General features: G+C 42.6%; 1 protein-coding gene across 1 annotated transcript; it reads right to left on the bottom strand.

Annotated features, from left to right (window-relative positions):
* Nucleotides 1-10,202: 10,202 nt before the first annotated feature.
* On the bottom strand, nt 10,203-11,525 carry ACTL7A (actin like 7A). The gene has a single exon (XM_007178246.2). It carries the CDS (start codon nt 11,523-11,525, stop codon nt 10,203-10,205), a length of 1,323 nt encoding a protein of 440 aa, XP_007178308.1.
* Nucleotides 11,526-16,060: the final 4,535 nt, after the last annotated feature.

Below are 16,060 nucleotides of genomic sequence, written 5' to 3'. Positions count from 1 at the left end.
GTCTGGTGCTCTGTGTATTCTATAACCTCTTATTATATCCCCTCCCCCCAGGGTATGGCTTACTTATTTGGAAAGGACCAGGCATATATCACTGAGATTTTCTTTTTCTGTTTTCCCCCCATCATTACCTTGTTCTTCTGGTGGACATGAGACGTAGAGGTCTGAATTGAGACTAGAGAAACTGGCAAATTAAAATCACATATGTGTTTGACACCATAATGAAAATGAAAGGCTATTTATTACTGGTAGAGATTTGGGTATTTGAAGTCATCAGAAGTATAAAATAATCTTTGCTGATTCAGTCTACTTTCTATTAGGTTGGTCAAATGTTCGTTCGTTATTTTCCGTAAGATGGCTCTAGTAGCACTTAGTTGTCTTTAACTTCACTCGAAACAATTTTGTTAGATTGTATGTGACAGCTGTCATATCCGCGTGCATATAAAAAAAGACATTAAATTGGTGAATTTTTGTGTAGCCATTTTAACATTGAAGATGGAAGGAAAAAAGCAACATTTTCGTCATATTATGCTTTATTATTTCAAGAAAGGTAAAAACGCAACTGAAATGCAAAAAAAAAAGATTTGTGCAGTGTATGGAGAAGGTACTGTGACTGATCAAACATGTCAAAAGTGGTTTGCGAAGTTTCATGCTGGAGATATCTCGCTGGACGATGCTCCACAGTCAGGTAGACCAGTTGAAGTTGATAGCGATCAAATGAGACATTAGTTGAGAACAATCAACATTATACCACGTGGGAGATCGCCGACACACTCAAAATATCCAAATCAAGCATTGAAAATCATTTGCTCCAGCTTGGTTATTTTAATCACTTTGATGTTTGGGTTCCACATAAGTTAAGCAAAAAAACCCTTCTTGACCATATTTCTGCATATGATTCTCTACTTAAATGTAGTGAAAATGTTCCATTTTTAAAACAAATTGTGATGGGCAATGAAAAGTGGATACTGTACAATAATGTGGAACAGAAGAGATCGTGGGGCAAGCGAAATGAACCACCACCAACCACACCAAAGGCCGGTCTTCATCCAAAGAAGCTGATGTTGTGTATATGGTGGGATTGGAAGGGAGTCCTCTATTGTGAGCTCCTTCCAGAAAACCAAACAATTAATTCCAACAAGTACTGCTCCCAGTTAGACCAACTGAAAGCAGCACTCGACAAAAAGCGTCCAGAATTAGTCAACGCATAATCTTCCATCAGGATAACGCAAGACTGCATGTTTCTTTGATGACCAGGCAAAAAGCTTGACTGGGAAGTTCTGATTCAGCCGCTGTATTCACCAGACATTGCACCTTCGGATTTCCATTTATTTAGGTCTTTACGAAATTCTCTTAATAGAAAAAATTTCAATTCCCTGGAAAACTACAGAAGGCACCTGGAACAGTTCTTTGCTCAAAAAGATAAAAAGTTTTGGGAAGATGGAATTATGAAGTTGTCTGAAAAATGGCAGAAGGTAGTGGAACAAAAGAGTGAATACGTTGTTCAATAAAGTTCTTGGTGAAAATGAAAAATGTGTCTTTTATTTTTACTTAAAAACCGAAGGCACTTTTTGGCCAACCCAATACTTAGGTTCTAGGTCCCAATTCTACTGCAAATGGTATCATGGCCTCTTATCAACAAGAGAAGACTTCAGTTCCTGTTCTTGGTTAGTATTTTTTTTCACTCTAAATTATTACATTACTAAGCAGAAGGAATATCTTTTTGTAAGTGTTGAGAAGGTTAGTAGTATTAGGAGAGAATGGGGAGTCACTACAATTTTCCCTCAGTTCTAAGACTATATCTTTATTAAAATCAGTTTAATGCCTTTAGTGTTGGGATCCTGAGTAGGGGTCTGGGAAATCCAACATGACATTAAATGTATAATTTTTAAAAATTGTTCTGACATACACACTTGTCAGTGCAGTGGCATACACTCATGCATACAGGCACATTACAGTTGAAGTTTGAGTCTAAACAGTCTAATTTGCATGTACATTTTAAGGATTCATCTGAATCATTTTTGACTATTGGCAGTTTTGCATTGTGTCTTGGGGACATTTTCATATTCCTTGCTTAAGAGCTGGAACTTTTTAGTCATCCTTAGGATTGACAGTATAATTTGAAAACAAATCCAAGGAAGATTAGCATTTCATCTGCATTTCCTATTGAATTATACCAAAAATGTTTTGTTTATTTGTTGGGGGGAGAGGATTCTCATTAATTAGGTTACATATTCCTCAACAAAGTTAAAAGCCCTAAAGGCTTTCTTTTGAAAGTTGGTTTAAAACTCTTTTTTTTTTTTTTGGCCACAGGGGATCTTAGTTCCCTGACCAAGAACCTGGGCCCCGGCAGTGAAAGCGCTGAGTCCTAACCACTGGACCGCCAGGGAATTCCCTAAAAAACTTTTGAAAGATCAGTTTGGTGCCAGAGTATTCGCCCTTCATGTGGATCCCTCGAGCACAGCAACTTCTTTCTAGCTTTGAAAAGGTGGCAATTTTTACGGCTGCTATTTGCATTTCTGGCACGTGAGAGGCAACATTCTGAAATTTTTTCATTTAAATGCTACACTGTGGTAGCATTTTGATGACATTTGAAGTAGACTTTGTGGGAGCCATGTCAAGTTTAAGTTTCATGGCTTATGTTGCTACCAGGAATAAATTAACCACCTTCCGTTCCAGCTAAGCTCATATATGCAGACAGTTAACTGCTGTATCCCTAGATCCCCTTCTTCCTGGAGGCTGGCAAGCTGCCTTTGGTATCAGTCCCAAAACGTACACTTATTTCTGAGATGCTACAATTCATCTCAGACCAGAGGCTGTTTGGTAATTGTTTAGTTTGTAATGTGTCTAATCCAGTTGTGATTTCTGTCCCCTCTTTTCCTCACTGCTGGCTTGATGCTGACCTTCAGGTCAAGTTCAGTCACACCTTTCTCTAGGGTGGTCTAGTTGGCTTTATTAAAGGGCACTTCCATTTCCCAGCTGAGCCTTAAAGACTTTAAAATTTTGAGGCTCCTCATTATCAGAGTATGTATTATCCGTGTCCCTGTGTAGGAACACTAGTGTAGATTGTGTAGGAAAGGAGAAGTTCTCATAATCCAAAAAGAGGCGAATGAGCTACTCACAAAATAAGTTCCTCTCAAATATTCCTCACCTGCCCCTTCCCAGCTAACAGTAGTAGGGGATCAGTGACTTGATGGGGCATTTTCTGATTGTTTCATGTTAAGATGCAACGTAGTACCATGCAGGTTGATTGCAAATCTTGCAAAAATGTAATCCATTTCATAAAATGGATTAACCTTTTACCAGGATAGTGCTTAAATCATGGCCGAATTGGACTTGTTATATTTGATAACAAAATTACTTCAAATGAGTGTGATTTGACTATCAAAGGATTAAGAGAAGTCTTTGGAAAAATTGATAAAGCCCTCAAAATATTTTTGTGAAATGACTCTCCCTGTGCTGTGAAATTCAAACATGGAAATGTGAAAGATGTCATGTCCTGCTGTCATACAGTTTGTCAGAATAATTTCTTTCCTGCCAATAAGTCAATACTTGGTATTTATTCTTAGTTAAGTCTAAGAATCAAATATAATTGTAGTTGTGCCTAATTTTTAAAAATAAGATACACTATTTTCAGAACTTGTTTCTTTTTTAAAAACAGATAAGATGTCATTGAAAGTTTAGTTACTATTTAACATGAAATTATGGGGCTTGTTGACCCTGAATTTAAGTAGCCTTTTCCAATATTGTTAAATAAGCAAAACCTCTTGTGGTCTTTTTGTCTATATACAATAGGTTTTTGTTTGGGGGTGTAGAGAGCAGTAATTGTATGTGAAATTATAAAACTGTTATGATTAGTAGAGAAAATCTGGATTGTACAGGAAAGTATGGCAAAGAAAATTAAGATTTGATAATTTGTAGTCATACGTGTGTACCATGCATGTGTATATGTATAATGACAATCATGTTTTTAAAACATTTTATCTTGAGCATTTTTCTCACATTTTAAAATATTCTTGTAAAATAGTTTTTCATGTCTGTATGGGTCATATATATAGGTGTACCCTGAATAATACTGAGAAAGAACGTCTCTCTATATGTATTTTCTCATGTCTCTACTTCCTGTATATGATTTCTACTTAAGTAAGAGACTCCATAAATCTAACTGAAAGAGGGCCTGCGAGTTTTATCTAACGGTGACAAATTTCCCCCAACCATCGCCCACCTCTTCCAGTTATTTATTTATTTTTTAAGTACGGACATTTTTATTGATTAGTGTGTTTTTAGAAATTTTTATTATAAGTATTTTCTGTCCATTAACTTTACTTACTGAATACACACCAGCACTTTTTTTTACTCTTATAATTGAGGTAAATTTGACATACAGTGAAATGTACAGCTCTTTTGTGCATAGTTTGGTGAAATTTAATACATGCATACGGCCTCGTAAGCACCACGACTACCACCCCCTCCCATTTGAAATACAGAACATTCTTTCACTTTGAATCACTCAGTGGGCATTTTTCTCTTCAACCCCCCGACATGCCTAAAGTTGAAGTGGAATTCCTCTTCTTGGGGCAGGGCCTCCAGGCTGTGTTTGCTCTGACTGGGAGGTTGTTAGGGTCACAGAAACATTAACTCTGGTTCTGATGGTCGTGTTGTAGGTACAAAGCCCCGTCCCTAGTGTTAGTTTAGAGTTACTGTCTCAGCTCCCACCAACATGAAAGAGTGTGTCTGTCACATTTTCTCTTTCCTTTCAGGTGCTGAGCTTTTTACACCACCAAAGATCAACAAAAGAACCCAGTGGAAACTGAGCCTTCTAGAGTGACTCTGACCCCAGTTAGGAGGGCTCTGGCAGAGGAGGCTGTTTTCCTTCCACTCCTCACTCCTCGAGGCCTGGCTGCTGGGAACTGGGGAGAGTAAGACCATCTACCTTAGCATTACAGAGAGCTGCTCTGTGCAGCAGACCTCAGCAGACACCAATTCTATTTTATTTTGCATATAATCTTTTTTTTTTTTTTACTTTTAAAATTTACTTATTTCTTTCTTTATTTATTTATTTTTGGCTGTGTTGGGTCTTCGTTTCTGTGCGAGGGCTTTCTCTAGTTGCGGCAAGTGGGGGCCACTCTTCATCGCAGTGCGCGGGCCTCTCACTATCGCGGACTCCCTTGCTGCGGAGCACAGGCTCCAGATGCGCAGGCTCAGTAGTTGTGGCTCACGGGCCTAGTTGCTCCACGGCATGTGGGATCTTCCCAGACCAGGGCTCGAACCCGTGTCCCCTGCATTAGCAGGCAGATTCTCAACCACTGCGCCACCAAGGAAGCCCTTGCATATAATCTTAATCGTTAGCAAGGCTTTAAGCTTTAACCCATATAGCTTTTTGTAAAAATTACTGTTCTTCTACTTAGTGCTGATTGAGAGCATATTTCTGGTATTTATGGTAATCAGGACATTGGGTTTCATTCCCAGTTACAGGTCGGAATCATATTGGGCCCGTAGACAAATCACAGAATTGATTTGTGCCTCAGTTAATTGGGTGGGAATGTTTCGTGGCTGCTACCTCAAAAGTGTGAAGAAAAGTAAAATAATGTTTTTAAATTGTTTTATGTTCCTTGAGGAAAGCCTTATATATAAACAACAGGGCTATTAGTGCTTCCAACATTTGGTCGAATTTAGTCATTTAAATGACTTCACCTTGAACTAAAGCAGAATGAAAAGTGAAATCTATCCTTTGATATTCTAAGCTTTCCTATGCTGACAGCGGTTATTTTGTAATATCTTGCCAGGTCATGTGCTTCCAGTTATAACTGGTTTGAGCCTCCTATCACTACAGTGTCCATACGGACTGTTTTTATTGCCTGTGAATGTTCTGCTAGAGTTAGCAGTGTCAGAGCTGGAACAGATTAGAATTTCTGAAACAGTATTGCGTACATTTGGGATGGTGAGCAGTGTGCATCATAGGCATGAGCGGCAGTAAGTTACTCCTTTTTCTCCAAATGTTGCTTCTTTTAACATAATGTTTTTGTCAGTATCTAGGTCATTTCATTTATTTTTCTTTATGGTGCTTAACTGACCTCTGTCTTTTAGTTATTTTCTTTGGAAGAAATGAGAGTGTTATCTCTTTTTGGTGAGTCTAGAAAAAAGCTCAGTTCATTTTGACAGTAGTTTGTGGCTGACTCCTGGGTAAGGTTAACAATCTCTTTCATGCTTTTAATACCAGAACCAGACCTTTATTACTCTACGTAAACTAACAGGAAGTCAGAGTATAGGTATACCCAGAATTGTGTAACTAAAGAAGCCTTTCCCTAATATAGCAAAATGTAAACCTTAGAATCTTGGTGTGTTTACTGTATAATTCAACTTTTCTGTGTGTCTGAAAATTTTCACAAAATAATAGAAAAAGAAGATTATCTATAATTAAGTGCCCAACATTGAAAGGCTGCAAGTGCTTTGTGACTACTCTTTGGTGTGGATTAATGAACATGGTAACTTATATGACATTTTAATATATTATAGGGCTCTTGCTATGGATAATAGTAAAGGGACCCACGCTGATGTGTTGGAAATAGAAGTAAATGTGTCTGTTGATATTGGTGTGACTTTGCATGGATGTTCACTTTCCTTGAAATAATGTATTGAAGCAGCAAAAAAGAATTTGTGTGAATACAAATTACTATCAATTACTCTATCCTCTGAGCAAGATGGAATTTTATTCATTTGGAGAAGTAGCAGGTGGGAGCAGACCTTCCAAATTGAAGGCAAAGTCAAGGGCGAATTTATGGGGGAAAATGCTGTGTATGGGTAAAGGAGAAACTCCTGGGAGTGATGAATGCTTAATTTGGGGGAAAGATTCTGTCAACTTCTAGAGAAGAGTATATAATTCTTCCCCCAAATTTGGGATCTTCCCAAATTCATGTTGCAGGAAGCTAAGAGCCTCAGGTATTTAGTTTGTTCCATGGAATCAGCTTTGTTTAGATGCTCCAGACATCAAGAGGAAACTTGCAGAGGATTGTCTCCTGTAATCAAAGTGTATTTTATATTTAGACTTTTTAAAAAACTGAGGCAGGAGCTAATGTTTTTATTATGCCTTTATGACTATAGCTTGGTGTTATTTCTTAGCACTGCTGCATATTTTAAAATAAATTTATTTTTCACATATATCTACATATATACACACATATATTTATGTGTATATATACATACATGTGCACACATCTGAGGGATTTTTCATAGCCATAATTGAAGAGGATGTTTTTAAAAATAAATAAAACTGACGATTCTTAGTAATTTAAGGTGACTACACGTTTGGGAAGCAAAATTAGCTTTTTTTCCTCCTCCCATGCCAGCCCATAACCTTCTTTGCTTCACTAGAAGCACCACCTGGACAAGTCCTTGGGAGTCTTTGGCTGTCCTTCCTTGTCTGTCATATTTAGTAGCAACTGAGTTGAGGATGAACATCTTAGAAGCTAGGTAACCATAAATGTCTGAGATCTGTAGACAAACCAAAGTTAATATGGTGATGTTTGGCAACCCTGAAGGCCTGCTCTTGATTCCTATTTTCTCTGTGTTCCCTAAGCCCTTGCCTATGCTTCATGCTTACACTAGGCTGTTCCACCATTATTCTTACTAGCTTTGAAGTCCCAGGAACTTCAAGACCAACAGATGTCCTCTTGGTAGACGGAAAGAACAAAGTCATGGGTCCACTCATCTTAGCGTCCTTGAACAAAGTCATTGAATCTCACTGAATCTTGCCTTTCCGCAACCTTGTGTGCCCACTGGGCTAACCTGGGTTTCTCAGTCTCGGCACTGTTGATATTTTGGGTTACGTCATTCTTTGCTGTCCTGTGCCTATAGGATGTATAGCAGTATCCCTGGCCTCTACACATTTGATGCCAGTGCTACGTACCCTCTACTCCTGTTATGATAATCACCAATATCTTTAGATATTGCCAAATGTCCCTTGGGGTTCAAAATTGTCCTCAGTTGAGAACCATTGGGCTAAGATGACGTCCAAATACTTACTAAAAACTATTCATCTTTTTTATGTGTGAGGAGGATTCTTTTTTTCTGCAAGTGTGATTTATATGGATCAAGTGAGAGAATTCATAAAAGTGCTTTGAAAGAGATTACACAGTTGTTTAGCCTTATATTGGTATTTTTCATTTTAAAATGCAGTATAGCATTTGGTCCTAGGATGGCCTGGGAGTTCCCATTCTCCAGAACCACCTCCCATGCCTCCCCTTCATCAAGACCCTCACCTTTTGGGGGGTAATCGACTGGGGGTTCATAGATCCCTTAAGGGATCTAAAATAGAGTATTTCTGTAATCCTATGTATTTTATTTGATGCAGTTAAAAATATTATTCTATTATTCTGAGGGGTCCATAGGCTTTACCACCCTGCCAAAGAGGTCCAAAGGTTAAGAATTAACCAAGCTTCAACCTGCCCATCAGTGAATGTTCATAGAGTGTTGACAGTAGTGGTTTGGGCAGAAACTGTGGTGAACAAGGCATACCTCTCTCAAGTCAATGTACCCACATCCTAGCTGATTCCCTGATCCTCCAGGGTAAGGCTTAGTCCTTGCTGACTAAGCCCTTCTGTGGCTATTTCTGCTTCTCTACTCTAGCTTGCTGGTGCTAGCCAGCTGTGCTTACTTACCAGGCCTCCAGCGTGGGGAATTTAGGTCTTTCAAGACTGTCTAGGCAAACCTGGAGGCTATGAGGGTGGTTCTGTAGGGTTTCTCCCTGGGAATGGTAGAAATGCCATCGCTCTCCTATGAGTGATTGAATGTGTGTGTCTTTGGGTGTACGTGTGGCTCAGGATCATAGTAAGGCATTTGGGCTCCTTTATAAGAGGTAGAATTCTACAAGATAATACTAGCTAACAGCCCTTGTGATCACCTCCTGGAGGCCACACACTGGTATTCAGATGTTTACCTCTGATATTTACATCAGCTGTGTGAGGTAGGCATTTGAATTCAATTTTACAGGTGAGCAGACTCAGGTCACACAGCTAGTTGGTAGCAAAACAGTTTCAAATCGCAGAGCCCATGTTCTTTCCACTATTTTATGCTGCCTGCCAGTGTTGGAGACAGGGCAGAGAATGTACTGGGGACTGTTCTAAAAAACTGAAGGTCCAATTATAAACTGCCCCACAGGAATACCACAGAACATGCTGGGCTCTGGAAGGGCTTCCCGGACCATGAGGATCTTTACATTCCTTCAGTTCCTTAGTTGGGTTAGAATGACCAGCATGGACCAGCCTCCCACAAACCCACACTGCAGAACTGGCAGCCTTTATCCTGCACCCGTTCCAGACTCCAGTTGTATACCCTGCAGGTTGATGGAGAATCCAGTCTGGTCGGAGATGAGCATCTGCTGCTTGAAGTGTCTGGAGAATGGCTGTGGGTTGCATCCTCATGACCTTAGTGCTGATAACCCAAGATAAATCTGCCCCCAATTTTTTAAAGGGGGAAATCTATATAGCACCTATTCCCTGAAGAGTTTTTCCCTTAAGATACACATATCTTGCTCATAATACACCAGGTTTCAGCAGCCAGTCACCATGATGGCTTGGTAAGAACTGGTATTGAGACATAAATGACTATTGGAACTAAAAGAAAGTACAGTTAAAGCAGGCGTCAGACATCGTCAGCTCTTTCCAAGCCTTCAGAGTCACTGATCAAGTGTGAAATGCACTCTGCTGCTTTGTGGGAGACTGAACCATTACAGCATATTTCCTGTTGGTGTTTATTGAAAGGGATCTTCTTATATGCCACAACAGCATTTACTCTATCTATCTAATCTATCTTTATCCCACTCCCCCTTCCAAGCAGAGTTTAACAATACTGTAGTACCTAAAGTGGAGAAAATACAAAATAAGGGACAGAATAATTTTAGAGGTAGTTTCTCCCCCAAATACTTAAGCAATCAACCTATAAAGCACGTCTTTTTGGTCCATAATCATTCCCCCCTTCTCCCCCCACCCCCCCGCTGCTGTTTTGGCAAATGGACATTTTAAGGCAGATGCTGCATGTATGAAGTTCTCATTGCGTGAGGAAATAGAGAAACACACTGTGGAGGGAAACGTGAGGATTGTTTAATACTGCAGGAGTGAAACGGCTGGCTCAGCTCTCTGTGCATGGGATGGGTGCTCACCCAGCAAAGCTGATGCGTGGCCACCACAGAGATCATGCTTCATCGGAGTTCAGAAGCACCTTCTGTAGAGGAAGAAAGGCCCGTGTTCCTCGTACTCAAAGCGGTGGACCCACAGTGGTTGGAAGCCCTGAAGCGATGCCAGGATGGAGCCACCCGTCCACACTGCAGTGTCTCTTTCGGGCAACACGTTTACCTGGGGGGTGTCATTAGGACACATGCTGTTCAGCTCCTTCTGCAGACGGTTAGGGAAACCGCTGAGCATGCTGCTCCCCCCACAGAGTAGGATATTCCCCATGAGGTCTCGTTTGAGGGCGATGTCACACTTGTTAAGGCAGGACACTGTCTGGGTGTGGAGGCCCAGCTGCATGGACTCGATCAGAGAAGGCTTGAAGAACATTTCTGAGCAGAGGAACCTTTCCTGGCACAGGTATATCTCCTGCCCATCCGGCAGGGTGTACCAGATCGTATGCTCAGTAGCTGGGACTTTCTTCTCTTCAGTGGGGTCCAGGGCCACAAAGCAGCATTTCTTCTTGATGTCCTCCACAATGCCCAGCTGGTCCTCAGTGAAGTGTTTCCCCGAATTGTTCATCAGGCCCATCAAGTAGGTTGTCAGGTCAGAACCCGCATAGTCCAGCCGTCCGGTGATGCTGGGCAGAGGATAGCCCTCGTAGATGGGAACCACGTAGGACACGCCGTGGCCGACCTCCACGACCAGGCCGGAGGTCCTTCCGTAGGAGTACATGGACAGGCGAGACTGGTAGGCGATATGCATCGCGGGAGTTCTGAAGGTCTCGAACAGCATTTCAGCGTACTTCTCTCTGTTGGTGTGTGGGCTCAGGGGCGGGTCTGAAACCAAGACCGCGTGCTCCTCCGGGGCGATCTTCATCTCCTGATGGAAGAGGTAGTCCCAGATATCCTGCACTGTATCCCAGTCCACGATGACGCCATGTCGCAGAGGATTAATTAGCTTGAGACGAACCTCCGGGTTCACAAGCTCGTGCCCCACAAATGTCTCCTTGCGATTGTCCCCGGTTTTGGCCGTCTCCATGTAGGGTTTGCCCACTGTGGATGAGATCACGTGGGTGGGCTTTGGCAGCCCGGCAAAGCCACATTTACAGTAGCCCGTGCCAAGGTCCACGACCACTGCTTTGGTCAACTCTAGCTTGGACTTCTTATTGACCACAGGTGATTTCGTAGGTTCTTCCGGCTCTGAATGGTTACGGCGAACCCACACTGCCCGCTTCGCTGGGCCGTCCTTTAAGGAGGCAGTCTGGAGGACCTGTGTCTGCAGGGAGGCCTGTTCACCCATTCTCTCGGAAGGCCCGTCCCCTATGATTGCCGCCTGTGGAGCCCACACGCTCTTAAGAGCCATTTTGCTCTCAGAAATTTCCTCAATCCCACTGGCCTCAAGGCCTGAAAGGCTTAAAGCAGAGGGCAACTTGAGAATTTCCCCAGTGATGACATCACTGATTATGACATAATCCAGTGTCCCAGGGCTTTCTAGATACTGGGAACCTTTGTCCTGTGTTAGGGTAGATTTGAAAGCGTTTTTAAAGTGACTTACTTTTTTCTAAATTTTGTAATAAACCTGGTTTATCCAATCAATTAATATTTATTGAGTGCTTGCTATGTGCAAGGCAGGCAGCAGTGAAAAATAAAGACAAAAATCTCTGCCCTTGTAGAGTTTACATTCTAGTCAGTGGGGATTGGGGAGAGACAGACAATAATCAAAATAAGTATATGTTAGAAGATGTTAATGGCACAAGAGAAAAGCAAAGCAGGGAAGGCTGGGGGAAGGGTGGCTGTGTCCATGTGCCATGTATTTTTCTCCCTGAGACGGTGACACTTGAGTGAGGACCTGAAGGAGGTGAGGGAGAGTGCCATGTGTATATCGGGGCACAGCAGGTGCAGACGACTGCGGGTTAGAGCAGGGTCTGCAAACGCAGGCCTGCAGCCTGTTTTTTTAATAAAGGTTTATTGGATCACAGCCATGCTCATTCATTTACATATTGTCTATGTCTGCTTTTATGCTGCAACCTCAGAGTTGAGTCATTGCAATAAGTACCGTATGGCCTACAAAGCTGAAAATGAGTATCGACTATCTGGCCCTTTACAGAAAAGGTTTGCCGATTCCCAAGTTAGAGGATTCCAAGACCAGTGTGGCTGCAGTGGAGAGAGCAAGGAAAAGTAGAGCTGGGAGAAGGGGTGGGGGAGGGAGAGCAGCTCACATTAGGCCTCATAGGCCATTGCTAGGACTTTGGCTCTAACTCTGTGTGAGGTCAGAAAGCACTAGAGAATTTTGAGCAGAGAGTTGACACCATCTGATTTAGATTTTAGCAGGACCAATGGCTGCTATGGTGACCGTGCCGAGCACTTCTGTCCCACTTATTTCTTAGGGCAAAACCTGCAGAAGAATTATTTTTGGACACACATTTGCACACATACTCCTCCTTCGTCCAGGTCATTGGGTTGACAATGAAATTAGACCCTACAGTCCCACTGACGAGAACACTGAGGCTCTCGGGTACATAGCCCACACAAAGATATCCAGCCAGCAGTGCCAAGTTCTGCTGACTGCGACTTCTTCCCAGGGGTATTCCTTGATGGGACACTACATGTGTCTCTGAGGCTGCTTGGCCACTGTATCGTATGCCATCTCTGAAGCTGGGCCTGTTGGTGCTGACACCTGCTGCTCTCAAGGTGCCCAGGATCCATCCTTATGTTATGCAGCACCGTGCTCTTATTAAAGAGGCAGTCACTACAGTGGTGGGCTTTCTCCTTTAAGGAAGTTACTGGGGATGCTCTTTACTCCTTTTGAGGTATGAGAGAAGAAAAGGACCAAGTCCAGTTTCATGAGCCTTGTGACTACGTGATAGGGGCAGCTTCTTGGTTCAATGGGTAGAGGAGGAGATGGTATTGAACTTTGAAAGAAGAATAAGAAAGTACCTTTCTCTATACCTGGCTGCCTGAGAAATAGCTTACTTACCTCTGCTTTTCAGGGGTTTGCATGGCCAACTTGGATTGTCTGACTTTATTTCAAGAGAACTTGTATGACAACCAAAGGTGTATTTAGTTTAGAATCATCCATTTTCTTTCTCCTCAACCCACCTCTTGATTTCTGAGAAATATGCAGCTGCTTAGTACATTTTTACTGCTCTGGAGTCCTGTAAGAGCCTATATTAGTTTCCTACTGAGGCTGTAACAAATTACCACAAATTTAATGGCTTAAAACACAAATTTATTATCCTGCAATTCTGGAGGTTAGAAGCCAACAGTCAGTCTTAGTGGGCTAAAATCAAGGTCTCAGCAGGGCCTCGTTCCTTCTGGAGGCTCTAAGGGATAATCCTTTTCCAGCCCTTAGATGCTGCCTACCTTCCTTGGCTTGTGGCCCTTCCTTCATCTTCAAAGACCTCTCAGACTTCTGCTTCCATTGTCATATCTCCTTATCTGAACTTGACCCTCCTGTCTCCCTCTTCTTAAGATACTTCTGATTACTTTGGGCCCACCTGGATAATCGAGGGTTGTTAATCTCCCCATTGCAAACTTCTTAGCTCACATCTGCAAAGTCCCTTTTACCATGAAAGGTAACATATTCACAGGTTCCAGGAATTCAGATGTGGATATCTTTGGGGGACCATTATTCACCCTCTGTCACTCGACCTGTGCATCCCACTTCACTAAGACACTCAGAGCCTGACATGCTCTGTTTCACAGGCTCCTCCCCCACCGCCCATGCTTGCTGTCCTTAGCGCTTTCTGTCGTCATAGGTGGGAGAGGTGCTGTGCTAGCTTAAGGCCAATTGCTCCATCTAGTCTGTAACGTCCATGGGCACAGGGACTCTCAGCGTCCATCCCCACATCCTTCAGGCTAAAGCCAATGGACACATTTCACTCCTTTTACTTCACCTCTCAGGATTTTGCATACTTGGATGCTGTCTCCTAATGGAAGCCCTTTTCCCCTTAGCTTTCACATCACCCTTTGTGACCCTTCTCTCTGCTTCAGCACACAGTGGTATCAATGATGGAAGGATATAGAGACTGTTGGCACACTGCACCCAAAACCTCCACTGCCTGGCACCCGCAACCCTGCACACCTGTCACCAGCCATTTAAGGCATATGTGGGCTCCTGGGGGTCTCTGGTGAGGTCCCTCTAGGTAGAGACACTCTATGTTGCTCATGCTTTCTTGGGCCATATTTTCTCATGGGATAACACCTACTTTTGCTCCTCTGGCCCAAGACCAAAAAAACCATGAGATCCTTCTTGAAAGCAACGCTGAGGCTCTCCCCTAACGTGGAGAAAGAAAACATGAAAAAATTAGACCACGAAACACATTTCTCCCTGAGGTGGTATCCTTGCTCCTAGTTTTGTTTTTGGGGACACCACCCACCCTTGACCTTTGGAGGAAAGGTGAACCAGGCCCTGTAATTTTAGCAGCTATGGAGGGAAGGAAGAGAATCTAGTAAGGAAAAGGCCAAAGTACGTTTCTTTTCACGAATGCAGATTCCTAGATCCCACCCCCACTTTACTGAATCTGAATGTTTCGAGCCTAAGACTGTTGAGACCTAGGAATCCAACTCTTCAATATGTTGACCTTTGGGAATCTCTGAGTCAAGCTCCCAGCAAAGAAAAGAATTCCTTGTCAAACAGACAGTGAGCCTCATTCCCAAAGCTCAGCCCGCAGTGTGATAACCCCAATACTAAGACTAACCAGTTTCCTTGAGGTGGAAAGGAAAGGAGCTGTCTTCGGAAGGTGGAGATACTCTATTGAGGACTAAATCTAGATCATTTCTCTTTCCCGAGCTCCATAATCCACAGCCTAGTGGCCTCTGGACATCTCTAAGTCAGCACGCCCCAAATAGAACTCATTGCCTTTCCCTGTATAACCACTCTTGCCCCTGTATCCTCTGTCTATATATGAGGAGCCCTACCATCCACCTAGATGCTCAAGCCTGAAACCTGGAGGCAGTGGATAGGGATCAATCTGATGAGGGGATATAGCACTATCAAAATCAGGTTCGACTAACATTTTTTTTTAAATTTTTTTTTTAAGTACATTTTTTTAAAAATTAATTAATTAATTTATTTATTTTTGGCTGTGTTGGGTCTTCGCTTCTGTGCGAGGGCTTTCTCTAGTTGTGGCAAGTGGGGACCACTCTTCATCACGGTGCGCGGGCCTCTCACTATCGCGGCCTCTCTTGTTGCAGAGCACAGGCTCTAGACGCGCAGGCTCAGTAGTTGTGGCTCACGGGCCCAGTCGCTCCGCGGCATGTGGGATCTTCCCAGACCAGGGCTCGAACCCGTGTGCCCTGCATTGGCAGGCGGATTCTCAACTACTGTGCCACCAGGGAAGCCCCCGACTAACATTTTGAGTAGCTTGCCCAAGCTCATACAGATTATAATAATGGAGCTAGATTTGAACTCGGGTCTTCTGAGTCCAGTTCCTTACTCCTCTGCCTATTCTGTACTGTCTTTCCATAAGGAGGGGAAGAAGAGGAGGCTTAGGGGGTCCGTGTGCATTGCCTTTAAATAGCCTAAAAGTGTTGTCACATGGAAGAATTAGCTTGCCTTGCACAACCTCAAAAGTAGACCCAAGACCAATTAATGGTTTCTTCAGAGAGGTACAGATGTCAATCCAATGTGAGGAAAAGTTTGTCCCTCACAGCTGTCCATGCCAGATCAAGTGTCTAATCCTCAGGTTCTGTGATTTTGAGATACCACCAATGGAACTTGGTGGTGCTCATAACTGAAATCCTTATAAAGTTGTTTCCCACATAATCCAGTTCCCTAGTGCCATGTTCCAAGAAACAATTCAGCAAACAGAAATTCCCATGAGTTCTTTATTAACATTCTTATATGTTCCACAGCAGTATTTCTTTTATTTATTTATTTATTTATTTATTTATTTA

The sequence above is a fragment of the Balaenoptera acutorostrata genome, chromosome 6, assembly GCF_949987535.1.
Source record: "Balaenoptera acutorostrata chromosome 6, mBalAcu1.1, whole genome shotgun sequence".
In the NCBI taxonomy this organism is placed as follows: Eukaryota; Metazoa; Chordata; class Mammalia; order Artiodactyla; family Balaenopteridae; genus Balaenoptera; species Balaenoptera acutorostrata.
The sequence above is the reverse complement of the archived record's forward strand: the minus strand, read 5'-3'. Positions and strand labels throughout refer to the sequence as shown.